General features: G+C 39.9%; 2 protein-coding genes across 6 annotated transcripts; both read left to right on the forward strand.

The window, feature by feature from the left end:
• The first annotated feature begins 1200 nt into the window (after nt 1-1200).
• On the forward strand, nt 1201-14676 carry med14 (mediator complex subunit 14). 2 transcript variants are annotated; one of them, XM_027164663.2, is made up of 30 exons: nt 1201-1611; nt 2195-2221; nt 2348-2453; nt 2674-2847; nt 3038-3167; nt 3308-3436; nt 3540-3647; nt 4462-4594; nt 4670-4820; nt 4949-5060; nt 5171-5296; nt 6103-6181; nt 6291-6450; nt 6537-6731; nt 7401-7532; nt 7636-7712; nt 7890-8050; nt 8227-8373; nt 8667-8758; nt 8871-9023; nt 9384-9653; nt 9953-10187; nt 10572-10697; nt 11444-11620; nt 11807-12045; nt 12432-12611; nt 13022-13129; nt 13231-13356; nt 13550-13739; nt 14196-14676. In XM_027164663.2, the coding sequence occupies exons 1-30, from the start codon at nt 1442-1444 to the stop codon at nt 14267-14269; spliced, it is 4287 nt and encodes a 1428-aa protein (XP_027020464.1). In that variant the 5' UTR covers nt 1201-1441; the 3' UTR covers nt 14270-14676. The 2 variants fall into 2 exon arrangements, with proteins under 2 accessions (XP_027020464.1, XP_027020465.1); XM_027164664.2 differs by lacking the exon at nt 10572-10697.
• Nucleotides 14677-16459: 1783 nt separating this feature from the next.
• si:ch211-218d20.15 lies at nt 16460-20430 on the forward strand. Of its 4 annotated transcripts, XR_007140744.1 has the most exons (7): nt 16460-16697; nt 17105-17345; nt 17438-17505; nt 17583-17681; nt 17792-17910; nt 18101-18253; nt 19605-20430. XR_007140744.1 is itself a non-coding variant. In XM_047814545.1 (6 exons), the coding sequence occupies exons 1-5, from the start codon at nt 16680-16682 to the stop codon at nt 17622-17624; spliced, it is 297 nt and encodes a 98-aa protein (XP_047670501.1). In that variant the 5' UTR covers nt 16460-16679; the 3' UTR covers nt 17625-18253; nt 19605-20430. The 4 variants fall into 4 exon arrangements, 1 of the variants encoding a protein (XP_047670501.1); XR_007140746.1 differs by having other exon boundaries at nt 17105-17223; nt 17291-17345; nt 17438-17910; XM_047814545.1 differs by having other exon boundaries at nt 17110-17223; nt 17291-17345; nt 17583-18253.
• The last annotated feature ends 185 nt before the right edge of the window (nt 20431-20615 follow it).

The following is a 20615-nucleotide window of genomic DNA, read 5'->3' on the forward strand; positions in this document are numbered from 1 at the left end:
ACATTGTGCTTAATTATTTTGGTTGGTTTTGGTCCATATAGTGCTTAATTGTTTTGGCTGGTTTTGGTCCACATTGTGCTTAATTGTTTTTGTTACTAAACAGTAAATGCACAGTTGTGGAAAAAAAACATTACAGTACAAAAAAAAATGTTTGGAAAAAAATTATGAATGTAAAAAATATTACACATTAATTCTTTACAATAAAAACTATAATCTAAAATTAAATGTGTGCATGAAAATATCTAACTATTTAAAATAATAAATAAAGCATTTTCTGAATCATGCACATCTAAGATTATATTTTATGGTCTGTAAAACTTAGCTAGATGATATAACAGCAGAATAAGTCATCAGTTTCTTAATAAATAAATAAGTAATAAATAAATAATTCAGGAATAAGTCATCATTCGTCCATCTGGAAACATCTCTCGAAACTTGTCTTCAGCAAAGTACAAACAGAATAAGCGCCAAAGCACAGTGATAATGACGGTTCATTGTCAGATTTGGGTTCAATCCTAAGTAGCTCCACCCGCCCTATAAAGTGCGCTGTATGCGGCTTGAAGCGAGGACTTTTGCACACTTTCTAGGGCACTATATTTTTATTTCGAATTGACCCTTTCGTTTTCGTTCTTTACATTACTTATGCGTTACTGGTGTATTGTTTGTGGCATTGAGTCGCTACAGTGAATCCTGTAATCTACAACTACGTTTAATAATAAACTGTATGGAAAAAATGTTTGGAACTGACGAAATAATTGACTATAAATGCCTCTCTCTCAGGAGAAATGGTGGCGTACAGCAGTTTTTTTCCTATAAAATAAAAGTCTCAGTCACGTTATCGGGTGGATGTGAATTGATCTCTTTCGATGTTAAACACTTTATACAAATACATTACTTGTGTATAATCTCACAGTATACATGACGGTTATGTTATAAGCTGGCTGCATCACAAGACGCTCAAATCCAGTAAAACAAACACTTTTATTTTAAAAGAGTTCCTAGGGAAAGCGGGTGGGGACACACACACACACACACACACACACACACACACACACACACACACACACACACACACACACACACACACACACACACACACACACACACACACACACACACACACACACACACACACACACACACACACACACACACACACACACACACACACACACACACACACACACACACACACACACACACACACTCTCTCTCTCTCTCGCTCGCTCGCTCACACTCTCTTCAGCGGTGATGGCAGTCGGGAGCCATGGGGATTCTCACGGCTAATTCAACAGCAGGTTTAGAGTGGTTTTCTATGACATGAAGGCGCGTTTTCGCAGCCAGAAGCGTTTGAAACATTAAAGTAGATCTTTTGTCGTAGCGCGGTGTGCGTCTAGAGCCCCAACAGCGCGGATACACACACACACACTTGCCGTGGAAAATGGCTCCGGTGCAGATCGGTACAGACGGCCAGCTGGTTCCCGTCGGGGGGCCGAGCTCAGCGCCGCAGCCTGCACCCGGAACTCCTGCCACTCAAGGAGTCCGTCTCAGCGTCCTGATCGAGTTCCTGCTACAACGGACATACCACGAAATAACGCTGCTGGCTGAACTGTGAGTCCTCCATCGCTTTAGCCGATATGATTAGCTTTCTCCAATGAATAGGCACAGAGTTAGCTCCCGTTAGCGGTTAGCTAAGCTTCCTAGCCTACGAGCTTGAACGCAAAGTAACAATTACACACTATACACTACCCGTTTAGTAAGTAAAGGAAATCAGTTGTGTAATTCGAGCGACAATAAAATGTATAAACGGTGAATTTTATACTGAGTTATAATTGAGCTAATTGCCAGTGAAGGAGTTAGCTTCATGCTACATGTAGCTGTTAGCTTAGCCTCATCTGTGACGTAAGCAGACAGAGCCTAAGTGGTCAAATGTTTAATTGGAGTCACGTTAACCTCAAACAAGTTGACAAACAATGTTGACTTGTCATTTTTATCATTAAACTTCGCTAGAAACCCGCGTGGAATCCCTTTCTATACGCAAACAGGTGCTGTTCTGTACATTTTAAACAGAACATCACACAGTTCATTTATATAAAGATTGTTGTTACTCATTCATACAGTTTTTAATGCATTGGATTTAGATGTCTGATCTATAATTGGGTTGTGTCATCCTCATTTCCTGTTCTTTTTCCAGACTCCCACGTAAAACCGACATGGAAAGGTGAGTAATTTTCCAACTTCTAACCTAGATTTGTTGCTTTATTTGCTTTAAGCAAATACATAAATAAAACAAATAAACGCTTTAAGTTTGATCCCAATTGTGTTGGTGACCTTTTCTCTTATTCAGGAAAATTGAAATTGTCCATTTTGCAAGCCGGACACGGCAGCTCTTTGTACGGCTCCTGGCTCTTGTAAAATGGGCCAGTAATGCTGGGAAAGTGGAGAGGTGTGCGGTATGTGTTTCAGACAATACCTTGCCTTTCTATCTTAATACATTGCTGAATATAACTCTTTATCTGTATGATTAGTATATGTTTATCACCCTTTAATCTGTGCAGTGAAAATCTTTCCACTTTGGAATAACTCCCAAGCATTTATGCTACATTATGTATAAGCATCTTCTGCTTTGTGAGTTATTGCTTGCAGATTTGATTTGATTTGATTCCTTTACAGATGATCTCTGCATTTTTGGACCAGCAAGCTTTCCTATTTGTTGACACAGCAGACAGACTGGCATCATTAGCCCGGGATGCTTTGGTACATGCCCGCCTACCCAGCTTCGCTATCCCCTTTGCCATCGATGTTCTGACTACAGGGTCATACCCGCGTCTTCCCACGTGCATCCGAGTAAGTGTTCAATCACAACTTGTGGATCAGATCTACAAACTTGTTTACGAAGCTTCAGTGCCATACAAATTGCAAGAAAGTAGATGATTTGTTGCTGTAAATGATATCAATAACAAGCACCAAATCATGGTATATTTTTTCCCCTGGTATTATTGGGTGTTTCAAACTGTATTTCTACATTAAATTTTAGGACAAAATAATCCCTCCAGACCCTATCACCAAAGCAGAGAAGCAGTCAACGCTGAACCAATTGAACCAAATCCTGCGCCATCGGCTTGTCACCACTGACTTGCCCCCTCAGCTGGCCAACCTGACTGTAGGTAAGTACCCAGCATCACATTTTCCTTTCCGTTGATCTCCGACGTACCACTGACTTAAAAAAAAAAAGTATTATGTTATGCAAAATTTTCATATTAATATGATTATGATCTCAATATTATTTGCTGCTGTTTATAATCAGCTAACGGCCGGGTGAAGTTCCGGGTGGAGGGGGAGTTTGAAGCTACGTTAACAGTCATGGGAGATGACCCAGAGATTCCGTGGAGATTACTGAAACTGGAGATCCTGGTTGAGGACAAGGAGACAGGCGGTGTGTATTATTATTTTTTTTATATTCACGTTTTTATAACAGAGAAAGCTATTATATATTCTAGAACTGCTACATATACTGAAGCATCCTGTCTCTATCCCAGATGGCCGGTCTCTGGTGCACAGCATGCAGGTGAATTTCATCCATGAGCTAGTACAGTCACGCCTGTGTGCAGATGAAAAGCCACTCCAGGATATGTACAACTGCCTACGTATCCTTTCAGCATACTTTTTTCCCTTCTATCTTTCTCTCTAGTACATTAAAATAGTTTAAGTATCCTGTTTACCCTTTTAAATCTCTTACAAATTGAAATCATTGCCATATTACTGTGGTTTAAGAGGAATAAAGCCCTCAGTGGTGCACTTGTTAGGTTTATTACTTATTAAATTTCTTATTTCAGCTTTAGTCTAATACAGTAATACAAACGAAATTGTGTAGTCTAATCACAGTGGTGCTGGACACACATTATGATAGTGGGCACAAAGCCAAGTGAGGCTGACGTTGCTGTGAAAGGTTCTCTATTGATAATCTGGGGCTGTGTGCAAAGCACAGGCATTAACTGCGTTCCAGTAAGCACTTTTGCTGCTTGCTTTCTCTCAATGCCCTTTTGACTTAGTGCAGCTGTGATAATGTTTAATTGTGGTCTTTAGAGTTAATGTTAGTTTATTGTAAATTTTTAAGTATAAAATTTTGAAATCCTTTAGCCACATCCTAGTTTCAAGCTCTTGCACAGGGAATCCACAATGCACAGGCATTGATCTAGGCTTTAAATCAGATAACGTTCTCCGCAAAGGCTGGTGTTCATGCTGGTTTTCATTAAAATCAAGCCGGAGCCGCACCTGATTCCACCTGTTTAATCAGTAGACTCAGGTGTAGCTTCTGCTTGAACGGAATGAAAATCTGCACTCACACCGACTCTTCCCGAATAAAATCGGGCTCCCCTGCTTAAGATTTCTGTGTTCAAATTTGCCCTGTCTTTACTCACCCAAAACCGTCTTTGTTTATTCCTTGACTGTTCCCATCAGATTCGTTTTGCCTTTCCCTTCAGCTGGAGGTGCTGCACTCTCAGACTCTGATGCTGATCAGAGAGCGCTGGGGAGATTTAGTGCAGGTGGAGCGCTACCTTCCCGCCAAGTGCCTCACCCTGGCTGTCTGGAAGTAAGAAACTCTCATGTTAAACCCTCTGAAGGCTCACTGATCAGTAACAGTAGCTCATTATCTTGCGCTCTTCAGTCAACAGGTGCTGGGTCGTAAGACAGGTACAGCATCAGTGCACAAAGTCAGCATCAAGATCGACGAAACAGACGGATCGAAGCCATTGCAGATTTCCCACGAGCCTCCGCTGCCAGCCTGTGATTCCAAATTAATGGAAAGAGCCATGAAGGTATTAGAGTTGTCGGAATTTTAAGATTTGTGCTCTTGTGTCTGTGTGTATTCTAGATTGTTGTAGAACTGCACTGGTACGCTCTATTTTCTATTCGGATGACTTTATTGGTGTTTTTTCCAATGCAGATTGACCACCTCTCAGTGGAAAAGCTTTTGATTGACAGTGTTCATGCCCGTTCCCATCAGAAGCTGCAGGAACTCAAAGCCATACTGAAGAGCAGCAATCCCAGTGACAACTGTAAGAGTCGGTGCTTCTATTGATCAGGAAACCTTTTCCTACACGTGTTTGACAATGTTACAACGTACACAAGTGTGTAACCGGTGTGTGTGTGTGTTCGTTCACTGCAGCATTTATTGAGACTGCTCTTCCTACTCTTGTTATTCCTATTCTGGAGCCATGTGGAAGGTCCGAGTGTCTACATATATTTGTTGACCTGCACTCAGGCATGTTTCAGCCAATGATGTATGGAATTGGTAAGCACTTCTTTTTTTTTTTTTTCCCAGATTGTTTTCGATTTATTTATATTATATAATACTCATAATTTCTTTGTCTGTCCTGTATTGAGCTACATAAGTAGTAATAAGGGTAATGACACTTCAGTTCTTTTGAAATTTCAGAAAAGTTTTAAGGACTACTTGTCATAAGGACTAAGTGTCATTTTCTGAACTACGCCTGAGTAATGTGAACTGAAATCCAGATCATGTCAGGCCTTTATGCTAATAATGCAAACTCCATTTAGAGTCTTTTGCAGTATAATATACTGTACAGCATTAAACAGGGTATGAAACTAAAGAGATGAAATCACTTTATTTTCATGGCTTTTATGTTATTTGAATCATATCTTTTATTTTTTTTGATACATCAAAGCAAAAGTATTGTTCTTTAGGAGAGTGCATTATAATTAATAAGAAAAATAGTTGGTACTGCTGTCATTTCTGGCAAGTTGGATGTGTGGAATAGATGTAAATGTTTGCTGAGTTTAATGAAAACAAAGAGGTGCATTAAAATTTGATTGCAGAATTCTTTCTAAACAAACCTCTGCATGGTGAGCAGGACTGGATAAGTCTGGTAAATCATTACTAGACTTTTTCTCAATTTAGCAAATTTAGGAATTTTTTTTGAAATTACAGTCCATCCCTTTGCAATACAAAGTTCATATATCGGTTGAAACCCTTCACCTCTAAAAAAATGATTGCATTCTATATAGTTACTAATATTTTCTGACTGTATGCCCAGCACACTCCACTCCACTATTGGATAATGTGGGTCTCTCTTGCAGATCAGTCGATGCTGGATGACATTGAGAAAACCATCAACGATGACATGAAGCGCATCATCACATGGTTACAGCAGCTGAAGTAAGCATTATAAAGCATGCGTTTGTTTCTCTTCAATGCAAATTGTTCTTTGACCTTATACAGTAGCTGTCTTGAAGTAAAGTTTGTTGTTTATTTTTCTGTTGAATAGATTCTGGCTGGGTGAGCAGCGGTCCAGACAGTCTGTAAAACATCTACCCACAGTGTGCACAGATTTTCTCCACTTATCAAACTCCTCCTCTCATCCTGTGGGCAACCTTACAAAACACCGCCTCTTCATCAAGCTCACCCGTCTTCCACAATACTACATTGTAAGTCTGTTTAGATATAAATCAGCTGGAAGAATAGTTTTATTTTGCCTTATGGTTTTAAAGCTCTGCCGCTCTTCTCTTCTCAGGTGGTTGAAATGTTTGACATCCCCAACAACCCCACAGAGTTGCAGTATAAATATTACTTCCTGTCAGTGAGTCACCCAGAGGGGGAGGACGGGCTGCCTTGTGCCCTGCTGCTGCAGCAGTTCAAGCCCGACCTTGAGAAGCTGGTGCAGGACCTTTCCCCCGGCCGCTTGACCAGGCCTGGCACTAAGAGGAAGGTGGGTACTTGGTTTCAGAATAAAGTTTTCTGTCTTTTTACACAGAAGTCTTTTAAAAAGGAATCATTTGCAAAGGAAAATCGAATTTTGCCCGATTTTCCTGCCCTGGTCTAATGTTTCCTGGAGCAAGGAGCAACGTTTTAGAAAGTCGAAACAGTGTTCTTTTATATCCGTGATACCACAAACAGTTTATAAGCATGGAGTTTGCCAAGCATATTTTCAAATAGCATGAAAAAGATCAAAAGACAAGTTTAATAAATAAGTGTTAATGGTGAAGGTGAACCAGAGGATGTGAGCAGTGTGGTGTGATTAGCAAACATCCTAAAAGGATGGGGAATAGAAATTTTTGCTTTATTCACCTCACTTTCTTTGGAACCTTCATAGGGGGGAAAAGGAGGGTTTTTTTTGTTTATTTTTTGTATAAAAACATCTTCAAAATCTGATTATTCATTTATTAGACAATCTTCCAAAAAAAACTTACTAGTGTCTGTAAGAGTCTTTTGTTGTGTGTTAGTTACATTACTCATTTACTGTAACTCCAATGCACAAGAGCTTGATCGACTTGGTATATGGGTGAAAAATTGGGTAGTGTTTTATATGTTTTAGAATATATTTTTATTTATTAGATTTTCCATGTGAGAAACTTTTGAACTGGATGTTGTTTTGCAGTCAGTGGAGCAGGGTGCTCCTGAGCCTAAAAAGCCAAAGCGCTCAGGGGAGATGTGTGCATTCAATAAGGAGCTGGCTCACCTGGTAGCAATGTGTGACACCAACATGCCTCTCATTGGCCTGCGCTGTGAGGTACAGTGGAGATTTACCTGCTAGAATTCTGTTGGAATCCTTTTACGTTACAAACCATATGGGCATGTTCTAATATTTATCATTTATTTGTCCTTGTCTTCAGCTGTCTAATATGGAGATTCCTCATCAAGGGGTCCAGGTTGAAGGAGATGGATGTAGCCATGCTATTCGTCTTCTCAGGTGAGCCTCTCATAAAATCCTTAACATTATGGAGTGTGCATTTAAGGTAGAAGCATATACTAATATTTATTTTTATTGTTGAAGCACTTAACTGTGTTCATAGGCATGCCAATATTTGTTAGATTTTATTGCCTTCTTTTTTTTTCATCATGTATCCCTCTGTTCCTCACCTCTCAGGGTGCCACCTGCGAAAGGTGTGGGTGAGGAGACGAGGAAGGCTCTGGACCGCTCTCTGCTGGACTGCACATTCAGATTGCAGGGCCGAAATAACCGCACATGGGTGGCAGAGCTGGTCTTTGCCAACTGCCCCCTCAACAGCACATCAAGTAAAGAACAGGGTGAGAATCAATTATTCCTTCCTCTTTTTATGTACAGCTTCACTGGTCTTGGGGGTTAATTTATATTACAATAAACCTTTATTGATCACGTGTCAGTCAAGACTTTCAGGAACCAGGCATAAATGGAAAGGTTTGTGCTTCAGCAGTTATGAGTCCCTCTGTATGTCCCCATGCAGCCTCAACACGACATGTGTACCTGACATACGAGAACCCGCTGTCGGAACCCGTGGGAGGACGGAAGGTGGTAGAAATGTTCCTGAATGACTGGAACAGCATCAGCCAGCTGTATCAGTGTGTGCTGGACTTCTCACGTGCTGTTCCTGGTGAGTACAATCCATCACAGAGCACCATGCACACGCACACACACACACACACACACACACACACACACACACACACACACACACACACACACACACTCTTACAAATTTCACTCATTTATTGGAAGGCAGTAGTAAACCAGTGAACTTAGTATAGACCACAGGAAGAACATGTGCACAGACTCTGCACAGACAGGAGCCAGAGTTAAGGATTGAAGCAGGGATCTTGCTTTGCTGTTGTGCCGTCCATAGTATTGAGTTTACTAAATTTGTCTTAACTTTCCTCCCCCTTGTAGAAATGCCCTCCTACTTGAGTCTCTTCTCTGAAATACGGTTGTATAACTATCGGAAATTAGTCCTGTGTTATGGCAACACAAAAGGCAGCTCTGTAAGTATATGATGGTGAACTGGATGCTCACTTTTTATCTCTCTACATGGCTAATGTGTGTAGTATCATAATTGAGTTGCCTGTAATTCTCAACATGATTTAACCTCTGAAGGTAACAATCCAGTGGAACTCTGCAACCCAACGCTTCCACCTTGCACTAGGCACGGTTGGACCAAACTCAGGCTGCAGCAACTGCCATAACATCATCCTCCACCAGCTCCAGGAGATGTTCAACAAGACCCCCAGTGTGGTGCAGCTACTACAGGTCCATTTTAGTTTTTTGTGTGTACTTAAATGTGCTAAAACTTTATTGAAGATGCCCTCTTGAATTTGACGATAATACTCAAAATGCTAGTGCAGACCTAGATTTATTAGAGATGTTCATTGATGGTTGAAATTAAAATTGAAATCTCCATGAGTGGAGAAAGACTGAACAGCCATACTATAATTTCTGAGTGTTGTGAGCAGTATAGATAGAACAAAGCAGCATAGAATATGAACTTTTACAATACTTCCTGGCAGCATTAAGCTTAAATTGATTATAGATCACTGGCAATATTCCAGCCAAGTTCCTGCACCTTAAAATAAGTGAGATTAAATCATAAATATTTCTTTGCTCTCTCAGGTACTGTCAGACACACAGGCCCCTTTGAATGCTATCAACAAACTGCCAACTGTGCCCATGCTCGGTCTTACCCAGAGGACCAACACAGCCTACCAGTGCTTTTCCATCCTACCACAATCCCCCACCCACATCCGTCTGGCGTTCCGCAACATGTACTGCATAGACATCTACTGCCGCAGTCGAGGCGTAGTGGCCATCCGTGATGGTGCCTACAGCCTCTTTGATAACACCAAGATCGTAGAGGGCTTCTATCCAGCTCCTGGACTAAAGGTATAAATGCCCTTTTTTTTTTTTATAAATGCCCATAATTATTTTCCAATACCCAACATAGCAGATTTTGGTACACAGCTCACCAAATGTGTATCAAATTTATCATGATCATAGACAACTACATTAGAGTTCATGTGGCCTGATGAGCAATGGCTTGACAGGGCAATGCTTGATGTTCAATACAGATTTTGAATTCACATATTTTTGCTCACTTCATGATGTATGATCTGTGATGGTCAGATGAATGAAAATTACATTACATTGGCTAAATTTTTCTTAATTTAAATTTTTTATTGTAGACATTCCTGAACATGTTTGTGGACAGCAACCAGGATGCACGGCGGCGTTCGGTCAATGAGGATGACAATCCACCCTCTCCAGTTGGTGTTGATGTCATGGACACACTTATGACCCACATGCAACCTCAACAGCCAATCAGAGGCCAGGGGGTCTACCCACCTCTCACTTCTCCAAACAACCCCTACCACGGCAGTGTGGCCCCGTCACCCTCCATGATGCCAACGCATTCACCGGGTAAGCCCAGTGCCAGGTGCAGTATGTGGTTCTGCTTTTTTTTTTTATTATTTTTTTTTTTTATAACTATGCCCCATACCTGCTTGGCTTTGCATTGGGATTAAAAAGAAAGCAGTGCTTATGGTTATTTTACCACATGCTGCAAGTGCTACGCACACATTAAACTGTCACTGTGCAGACATGTATGCCGGATTTTGTTTTGTCTCTGTATATTCACATCATTAACCATGAACATAAAATTCTGGATCAGAGCATGCTCACTGCTCTGTGCCTGTCTACTCATCTCAATCATAGGGCTGTCCTGCTTCAGCTTTAGATTGTGAATTTGTGTGTGAGAGAACAGCAGTGATAGAGACAGACTTCTCATCAGTTGACTGTGTGCAGGGAACATCCATGCAGCCAGTTCCCCTAGTGGAGCTCTGCGGGCGCCTTCGCCCTTTGGGCCCACTCCGTCTCCCTCCTCTTTGGGCATTTCTATGGGCCAGACCTCCAACTTTGCCAGCCCACATGGTAAGTGTCAGAGGGGGCAGCATTCATTTAGTAATGGCTTCAGCTGGCCTTAGCTGTTCTCGCTACTGAGAAGCAGCCCTCAGCAGGCTCTGGGAGAGAGCTGTTTAGGCTCTGACAGGGATGTCTGTGTGAGCAATGTTGGTGCAGGGGCTAATTTCTTACTAACATTAACAAATGAGATCGAATGGACACTGATTGGGTGATGGTTTGGCTGTTGATACTAATTTCTTCTAATTTCTTTTCTTGTTTTAGTAATATGTGAATTTTGTTTTAGTAAAAATTGTTTTATGTACATGCATGTTATAGGACTGATTCATATTAAGTGCTTATAAATAATGAAAGATGATCGAATTAAATTCACTTTGTCACATTCTTTTTTTGTATGTATTTATGTGGGTGAGTCAAAGGAAATGTACAGGAGATTGTTTTTGTGACCCCTATTTGCATTAAACAATGCAAAATAAAAAGGTTTTCATTTGATTCACCCACATGAAGCACAATTTCTTCTAATGTATTAGAAATATTTATTATGTAACACATGTAAAATTTTTAGTCTATTCAAAATTGTAACATTCAGAGTCTAATTCTATCTAATCACTTAGGACTTAACCTTAATGTAAAGACCAAATCTGACCATGACAATAAGAATTAATAAGCAAGTTAATTACAGATCGTGTTACTCTCAGTGTCACTGAGAGTAACACAAATATTTGGAGGTATCAGGCTGTACTCTGATTGCACTGTAGGAGCGTTGGACCCCAGTTCCCCGTACCCCATGGTGTCTCCCAGCCAGAGGACTGGCACATGGCCCAGCTCTCCACAAGTCTCCGGTCCTTCCCCACGCATCCACGGCATGTCACCTGGTAATCCTTCTCTCCACTCGCCCATTCCAGATGCCTCACACTCTCCTCGTGCTGGGACCAGTGAGTAAAACACAAAATCCAGCTGAGCTAATTATAAACCTGATATGTTCACTGCAGACGGCTTTTCTTAAGAGTAATGGAGGACAAAGTGTTACTTTGTTGAGTAGAATATTATTCTTCCCAATGGCTCTTTGTCAGACATAATGGCTCTTTTGACAGAATAATGTTGATTCCATGTGTGCGTAGGTTCCCAAGTGATGCCGACTAGTATGCCTCCACCTCGTAAGCTACCTCAGCGCTCATGGGCGGCCTCCATCCCCACCATCCTCACACACAATGCCTTGCATGTGCTACTGCTGCCCTCACCCACCATGTGCCTGGTGCCAGGGCTGGCTGGAAGTTACCTGTGTTCGCCACTTGAGCGCTTCCTAGGCTCCGTCATTATGAGGAGGCATTTGCAGCGGATCATCCAGCTAGAACCCAATGTAAGTTCCCCTGCTTTATGCTCTTGGTCGTCTGGGAACGAAGGAGCGGGTGTCACCCTATGATTAAATACTTTGTCTAGTGATGGAGAAAATTACTGCCTTCATAAGTATATTCAATCATCACTTTTTGTGCTGTTTTTTTTTTAAATTATTTTATTTTGTAGAGAGCACATACTATGAGATTCAACGGCATTTTTTTTTCTCCAGTGCTTCCACATGTTTCACTTTTTGGACTTCTTTTCACACACAGTTATAAGCTGATAATAATGATAATTATGATGATCATTCTTTTGAATAACTTATAAGGCTTAATCTGTGTCTGAGAAAATTGTCTGTGCATGTTCCTATATCTGTACATAGCCACCATCTCTTTCTCCTCTCTATAGCTCACTATTGTGAACTCCAATGAGCCAGGAGTCATCATGTTTAAGACAGAAGTGCTGAAATGTCGGGTGGCTTTGAACCCAAAGAGCTACCAGACCCTACAGCTGAAAGTCACGCCGGAGAACACTGGTCCCTGGTCACAAGAAGAACTGCAAGTTTTGGAGAAGTTCTTTGAGACCAGGGTAAGACAATCCTCCCCAGCCTTATTCCAGAGGATGTCATCTGTAGATTAAGCAATTATCTTGACTATTTTAGTTCGAGTGTCTGTAGAAACGTAATTAATCTAATGTGTCTCGAGCTATTTCCTGTTCAGACCATTTCAGAGGACTAAATTAAAACCGTCTGTTCTGTGATTTAAGTTCATAAATTAACCAAAAAGGTTCTTGGTTGTGGTCTTAGATCTTCATGTGGTAGAGTTCAGCACGGTTTACTCATTTCCCTGATTAACACCTAACCAGCATATTAACCATAGTGTTTTATAAGAAGTGATTTCCAATAACATGTACACTATGCCAAACTCCAGCCTTGATTGGCTAAGACTGCCCTGTAAGTGGTTATAAGTAATTTCTTGTCCCATGTATTTTTTTTTTAGGTTGCAGGTCCACCCTTTAAGTACAACACTCTAAATGCCTTTACAAAACTGTTGGGGGCTCCCACCAACATCCTCAGAGACTGTGTTCGAATTATGAAGCTTGAGCTGGTAAGAGAGTATAGAACTCTGTATGCTACAACCTGGGTGCATGTGTGTGTGTTTTTGTTTTGTAATTCTCAATAACCTTTTAATTATTTTTACTCCTGCAGTTCCCTGACCAAGCAGCCCAACTAAAGTGGAATGTTCAGTTCTGTCTGACAATCCCACCCAGCGCTCCACCCATCGCTCCTCCAGGAACTATCGCTGTAGTGCTCAAGACCAAAATGCTTTTCTTTGTAAGTATTGTCATGACTCAACTCACCAGTGAAGCTGTGATTTATATCATCCTTACACTTTCCAGAGGAAAAGAGACGCTTAATCAGAATAAAATAATGGAGAAAAGACTAGTTACTGTCAGTCGAGTTACCTAAAAGAAGATCTACTGTCAGTCAGTGAAACTTCTGAATAACCAAGTTCCTTTGTCCTTAGCTCCAGCTGACCCAGAGAGTACCGGTACCTCAGGAGCCCATTAGCATCATTGTGCCCATCGTGTATGACATGGCCACAGGGCTGACACAGCAGGCTGACATCCCTCGACAACACAGCTCTTCTGGAGCCGCTGCTCTCATGGTCAGCACCATCCTCAGGAGGTTTAATGAGCATCACCCAGCTCGACCAGGTATGTATTCAAGTCATGTGACTTGTTTTACTGTACATGTTGTTTCATTTATTCCTTAGGTTTGTATCAAAAAGCAATCTAAACTTATGAATGATGATTATGATATAATAATTATGATAAAATAATTATTAAAGGTGTACAAGTATAGCTCAAGTTCTCTTATAAATAACAAGAAATTGTGTTTATGGAACAGGCATTGTGTTCATGTTAAATATGATAATGAACTTCACTGGTTCCATACATTTCTTATTTGTACTACTTATTGAGCTGTGTGAAGTGACTTTGTCAGCATCAGTATATTATTGCTATTTTGTTAACTTTTTTTAATTCAATTGTTTTGATAGGATATGAAGAACTCTTTTTTTTTTTTCTTCTTTTTTTTTTAAATATATAATTTAGTTCATTTTAATTGCATAGCCTATGCAGTTAATGACATATAAATCTGTTTTCTTTTAGGAGAATGTACAATATTTGCCTCTGTTCATGAACTCATGGCTAACCTGACGCTGAATCCTGGTGCACGGCCATAAGATACCTCAGTCCAGCTTCTCCAGATCAAACTGGGAACACACTGAGTAAAGGCAAGCTGTATGCAGGTCCAGGCTCTTACATACAGCCACAGAAATTTTCTTCAGGTGTACAAAGTTCTGTCATAAAAGAAAGAAAAAGAAATTATGATGGAATGGAATATTTTTTTGGTTTTGCTTCATTATGAGTGTATGTAACTGAATGAAGGACAGTGCATCTGTGAACGTGCCATGCATACATCTATAAATTCAGGACACAATTAAGGAAAAGAACAGTTTATTTTTGTCTGGTGCACTTCTTAAATAAAAGTTTGAAATTAGAAAAAATAGGTTTGTTTACCCTCAGCTGTAAATGCTTTTTATATATTATTTTAATGTCTGCCTTTAAGAAAATAAGCATTTTGGGGGGGGGAATTTCATTCTTTTTTTATAATGCAAGCTATCAATACTGTGTTGATATTGGGGATGAATTCTTTTTGATGACACTATTTAATATCCTTTCCTTTAATTCTTCTTTCTTTCTTTTTTCTTTTTTTAACTGGCAAATACTTTGACCACTCATTATTGCGGTCAACCTGAACACTGTATAGACTGTACCAAACTTTCAGAAGAAGCCCTATTTTTGGATGACTGCATTTGAATCCTGATGCTAGCCTATACCTCTGTCTTTATTACTGTTTAATAAATATTTGAAACTGGTATTTGTCATTACTCACCATCTTGCATGCTGAAGGAAATAATATTATTAAATTGTGATAAGATTATGATGAATGCTTACTGAGTCCATTTGAAAACTGTATTTTTATGTTGTGGCTAAACAGTGATTGTACTCGTGTCTGAGTAAGACCTGTTAAGTATGTCGATTATATCATCCTTTATAACATGTATGTCTGGTAGGTAAACATTAGAGGTTCCTTAAATAAATATCAAAGCCAGAGTATTTTTTAACAATATGATGGGTTTTATCCAGAAATCTGGCTTGAATTTGACTTATTTGAATTAGTTTTACTGACTTTCCCACAGATTGGTATTTACAGGCCACTTGAGCCCTAATATGAATTTATGAGGGCTTTCTCTCTAAGATGTTTTGTTTCAAAAGGAAAACAGATATTTTAAGAACTTAAATATACATGTTGATTATCCACATGACCTTCTGAGAGCAACATTTGTTCTTGTGTTACACTTCGTATAGGGCATTTAGCAGAGATGGGGGACTCGAATCATATGACTTGACTCGAGTCAGACTTAAGTCACAAATTTGAGACTTGCCTGACATATATTAAAAAAAGACTCGACTTTGACTTGACATTCATGACTTGAAACTTACTTCCACCTCTGGCATTTAGAGTCTAACAGGACAGACTAGTTATTGCACAAAGTCTCGCATTTGAGATTTAGTCTCCCTTTGCTGTAATAGTATTCGTCATGATTTCCACTAGATTTTGAAGCATGGATTTGAGGATTAATGAGCCACAAGAGCATTAGTGAACTCAGTGTTGCATTTGGGGGTGCCACTAAGGAGGGGAAAGTTAGGATGATTCCTAACTAAGGGCCCACGCACTTTTGGGGCCCCCAGAGGCTTGTATGTTTGGTGCGAAATATTTGTGGTAGGGGGCCCTGTCTCATTTTCTTTCATGGGGCTCAAAATTGCTAGTGGCGCCCCTGGTTGCACTCAAGTACTTCTGCGTTAACCTTAGCACATCATGTGTTCTCAGTGACATTGTTTTGCTAGATGTTTGGGCCTCTTAGCACCAGTTAAGGAAAAAAAGTATAAAAGGCAATTGTTTCAACCAGTTTGAGAAATGGTGGATTACAACGATCAAATGTCCACAAACAGCTTTCCTTGATCCTGACTGCGTATTTCTCCCATATTTTAGAGAATTCAACGGCTAAGATAAATATATACTAAAATAAGATGCATACACATTATTCAATAAATAAACCATGTGAATAATTACATTTTATTAAATACACAAAACAACACTTATATCCAGCTAATTTCTGGTAGGAGTGAGAAGAGTTTTCGTGACAGAAAGAATAAATATTTATAATAATTATGTGTTATATTAGACATATAATTAATTTCAAGTGTGTATAACGCAACAGTTGCAAGTAAAAAATATCTTCTGCTGTGTGGATTTTCGTGCACCTGGCAACTGTGCACCTGTCTAGGTGATTACGTCATCTGTCTCTGTTGTCTAGAGCCAGAATTAAATGGCTTTTCCGCGGGATACGTTTGAGATTTAAAACCAGTTAAACGTAGAAAAATGTCTGGAAAGGATGATGCTCTCGGTGGACGGTTATGTCTCATGGATGGAGGGATCATAAAGAGGTTTTCAACAGCAAAATCCTGACAGAGCTGCAAGGATGACAGCTGTCAGTTTATCAGCACAACTTTGTCAACCATGCGCATATGACAGCAGGTTCAAAGGTGTGTGTGAGTGTGTGTGTGTGTGTGTGTGTGTGTGTGTGTGTGTGTGTGTGTGTGTGAGAGAGAGAGAGAGAGAGAGAGAGAGAGAGAGTGTGTGTGTGTGAGAGAGAGAGAGAGAGAGAGAGAGAGAGAGAGAGAGAGAGAGTGTGTGTGTGTGTGTGTGTGTGTGTGTGTGTGTGTGTGTGTGTGTGTGTGTGTGTGTGTGTGAAAGAGAAAGAGAGAGCGCGCGCGCGTGTGTGTATGTGAGCTACTGATTTGTTAGTAGAGCTTTTAGGTCTAAGTTTAAAAGGAAATTTAAATGATGTTTAATGAGTTACTGCATTCCTGTTTTACACTTTATTCATCTAAAATGTTAAAGTGTGATTATCCTTGTTGCATCTCTCTGCACCCTACATGCCGGTGTCCAGTCTAGGTTTATCTGAAGAAGCCGCTGAGGCCCATTCACCTGAGCCCAGAGCAGGTAGCATTAGACATGCTGTGTCTCCGTAGCCAACTCAGCCTCCTTGTGAGAGCTCAGGTCCATCTGGTAAGCCTTCTGCTTCTGAAGATTTCTTCATAGTCTGCATGTATTGACAAACGTGTGTTACTTGTAGGGGCAGTCAAAACTTGCCATGAGTCCTGAGGGATCGGAAACTTTTCAGAATCAAGGTAAGCTTCCCATGATTTATTTAACATGGTTCACAGGATAGAGATTCCAGGAATGCTCTAGACTTGAATTGCTTTCTTCACACTGCACACAGGTGCTGAGATTGTAGATCAGATGAAGCAGTGCCTTGAACACTTGCCCAAACCTGCACCATTGCTGGAGGTAACTCACCAAATCATGTAAACAGTGTCTTCTTGATTTAGCCTGCTCTAGGATAATGCCTTCTTCCTTTCAACCAGAACTTCACAGTGCAGGATTGTCTCTCATGTTCCCTCGAGTAGAAGTCTACATAATCCATGGAAGTCCTGTGGATATGCTGGAGAGACCAGTATTGGATGGTGATTTGCTGCTTCACTTGTAAACAGACAAAGAAAGAAAACACATTATGCTTTTTTGATGAAATCTGGCCATGTTATGTTTTAAGGACTTATTGATATTCCATTTAAAGGCTATTTCCCTCACCTTGTGAGACTAAACCAACTGCTGAGGCTTAGTCAGCAACTAGACAATGATGTGAAGGACATCAGAAGACACAAATATATTGCCCATCAGCTTGCTGTAGTATATGTGAGTTACATTTTTTGCCACAAATGATTTCATAAGCTTATTCACAAACTTAGTGCTTGATTTCACTTGGCCACTCGGTAAATACATTAATATTCATTTAATTGTTTATTCTGTCAAAGATCAGGTAATTGCATTCAGATGAGTCACGTGTACTGCTATTCCTTATTTGCATATTTGGCTTGTTTTTCAGCAAGTGCTAACAGCTTCAAAGATGTATTGCCATGTATGTATTGTCAGCTATAAAGAAAGACAACGAAGCCAATTTTAGGCAGATAAAGATGTCTTTAGTAGAAGAGGAAGGATCCGAGCAAGAACCACAGTTACCAGTCCAGTATGTCAGCTTGTAAGTGTGTTACGTTTGTTATTGTTTTATGTCACTTTTATGGGTCTTTTTGGGCCAGCAACAAAGTGGGACAGCGATTTCACAGCTTCTTATGTTAATCTTGAGCTTAAATTCTTGTCTATGTGAAGCTTCAAAGCATTCTTGTCTGTGTAAGGTTCAACCCAGTTCTATGGTTTAATGTGTGTGTAAATGTGTGCATGCAAGCAGAGCCGATCGGCCCTATACGCTCACTACGCAGGTTGCGTAGGGCCCCGCAAATTACGCAAGGCCCCGCCTCCCCTGCCTCATTTTACAGCGCGTGTTAATGTTTACTGTTTAGATGACAATATGAAGCGTTGATTCACATTAAGTTGATGTGAATCTCTCTCTAGTCTCTATCTGACTAGCTAAATTAGCTGTGCGTGAACATTCGCGTGAAAAACGCCCAAGGGCAAAGGTGTTTATAAACGGCAGCTCGATAACCGCTCATGAACATGCGTTCATATGCGCGTGCAATCGTGCACGAAATGACACGCGCACTTTCCAGCAGCAACATCTGTTTGGGGACCAGTACAAAAAGTAGCGTGATAGCACTCCTAAATGACAATATTTATAGTCTCTCAATCAAAAGTTACAACAACGTTAATGCAATATGGAAACCAATGGATTTACATTGAAATGGGCATAATGCCAGGTCAATATGAATGCACATCCCTCAGTAAATAATAACCATCAGAGATCAAGTATTGCTCTCATGCATACTATAAAACACAGTGATACGGTATGGCAAGCCATTTTAGCTTTTATACATTCACATGATATGGATTTTTGATATCAAGAATTCAATTGTCAATACTTAAAATGTAAATATTAAGAGGAATATCAGGAATTACATTTAAATTCACTTGCTAATATTCAACTCAAAATTCTATTCAATAAAGATTTGTTTATACCTCATTTAGTTCTGTACTGGTTTACTCTTTGACTGAGAGATGGAGCAAACTTTTTTAAAAAGAGGGAGGTTTGTAGTGGGAGCAGTGGGGTGTCAAGTGTGAATGTGTGGCAAATAGGTTACATGGCTCACGGGTCAGGTAGGAGGGCCCCTTAGCAGAATTTTGCTTAGGGCCCCAGGGAGGTCAGGATCGGCTCTGCATGCAAGGCATCTTTTGATGGACTAGAATCCTCTTGCCTAATTCCCAGTGTTCCCAGAATTGGCTTTAGATCCATCGCGACCCTGATCAGGATAAAGTGCTTACTGAATGTTAATAAACAAACGAATCAAACACACAATTATGACTGACAACGTCCTGATGATGAACATCTACTACTTCTACAAACTGAAATTCCATTTTTTTTTTTTTTTTTTTAACAGGGTATCACAAATAACCCAGAGCCTAATATCAGCCATCTCTTCACTTACAGAAGAGCTCACTGAGGAAATCAGTCCAGTCCTGGCATTTGTCTCTGAGTTGTCCTGACAGGAAACAAATGGCATGGTGCAGTAGATAGGGAGGTATATATATGTATGCTGTCAGTAAGTAAGATATTGCAAAATATTGCAATCTTCATTTTATTCAGAAAAGTGAAGCAGACCATAATGAATGCTGTAGTTTATTCAGTAGTCATGCTAAGTTCAAAGGTTTGCGTATCCTTAGCACGAGATATGGTAGCCTAGTGGTTAAGCTGTTGGACTACTGATCAGAAGTTCTGATCAGAATACTGATCATGAGTTTGAATCCCAGCTCCACCAAGCTGACAATGTTGGTCCCCTGAGCAAAGCCCTTAATGCTCAGTTATATAAAGTGAAATATAAAATTGTAAGTCACTCTGCATAAGGTGTTTTCTAAATGCAGTAAATATAAATGCTCTTAAACCAGATACACGTTCCTGCGTTCGAATCAGGTCTGGAGTCCGAGGGGTTAATGGCAGAATTCTAACTATTTTAAACATGTTTTCTTTCACATTTCTTTTAAAACATTTTAGATTTTTGTAGGTAAATTGTAAAAAAAAATAAATGCTAATTCTCTCCCACACACGTTTGCACTAAACATATCTGGACAAAACCTTTTATTCTGTAAGATACGATTTCATATGATTTCTTACTGATTTCTGTAAGATATTATTTTTTTTCTTACTACTGTTAAAACACTTTCTGTCTTTCCTTTTTATTTTTTTTACCTCGCTGTTATTACTGTCAATAATGGACAATTATGGAGATAATTAATAATTAATAAATAAATAATTCATTAAAATACAATTAAAGCTCTATTCATCACAACCTGAACTCTTTTACTCTTTATTCCCTGATTTGCAACCATTGTTAAATCTTATCACATTGTGCAGTAACTATTTTTTTTAACTGATTGCCATAATATTTCCCATC

This window comes from Tachysurus fulvidraco, chromosome 6 (assembly GCF_022655615.1).
Source record: "Tachysurus fulvidraco isolate hzauxx_2018 chromosome 6, HZAU_PFXX_2.0, whole genome shotgun sequence".
Classification (NCBI taxonomy): domain Eukaryota; kingdom Metazoa; phylum Chordata; class Actinopteri; order Siluriformes; family Bagridae; genus Tachysurus; species Tachysurus fulvidraco.

What these genes read in the sequence shown, in the direction of transcription:
- med14 (XM_027164663.2), top strand. Translation starts at nt 1,442, where the DNA reads ATGGCTCCGGTGCAGATCGGTACAGACGGCCAGCTGGTTCCCGTCGGG. An exon ending in CAGCAATCCCAGTGACAACT is followed by an intron (nt 5,061 to 5,170) that starts GTAAGAGTCGGT and finishes CGTTCACTGCAG; the next exon opens with CATTTATTGAGACTGCTCTT. An exon ending in GCCAATGATGTATGGAATTG is followed by an intron (nt 5,297 to 6,102) that starts GTAAGCACTTCT and finishes TCTCTCTTGCAG; the next exon opens with ATCAGTCGATGCTGGATGAC.
- si:ch211-218d20.15 (XM_047814545.1), top strand. An exon ending in TGAGAGCTCAGGTCCATCTG is followed by an intron (nt 17,224 to 17,290) that starts GTAAGCCTTCTG and finishes TGTTACTTGTAG; the next exon opens with GGGCAGTCAAAACTTGCCAT. An exon ending in GGAAACTTTTCAGAATCAAG is followed by an intron (nt 17,346 to 17,437) that starts GTAAGCTTCCCA and finishes CACTGCACACAG; the next exon opens with GTGCTGAGATTGTAGATCAG.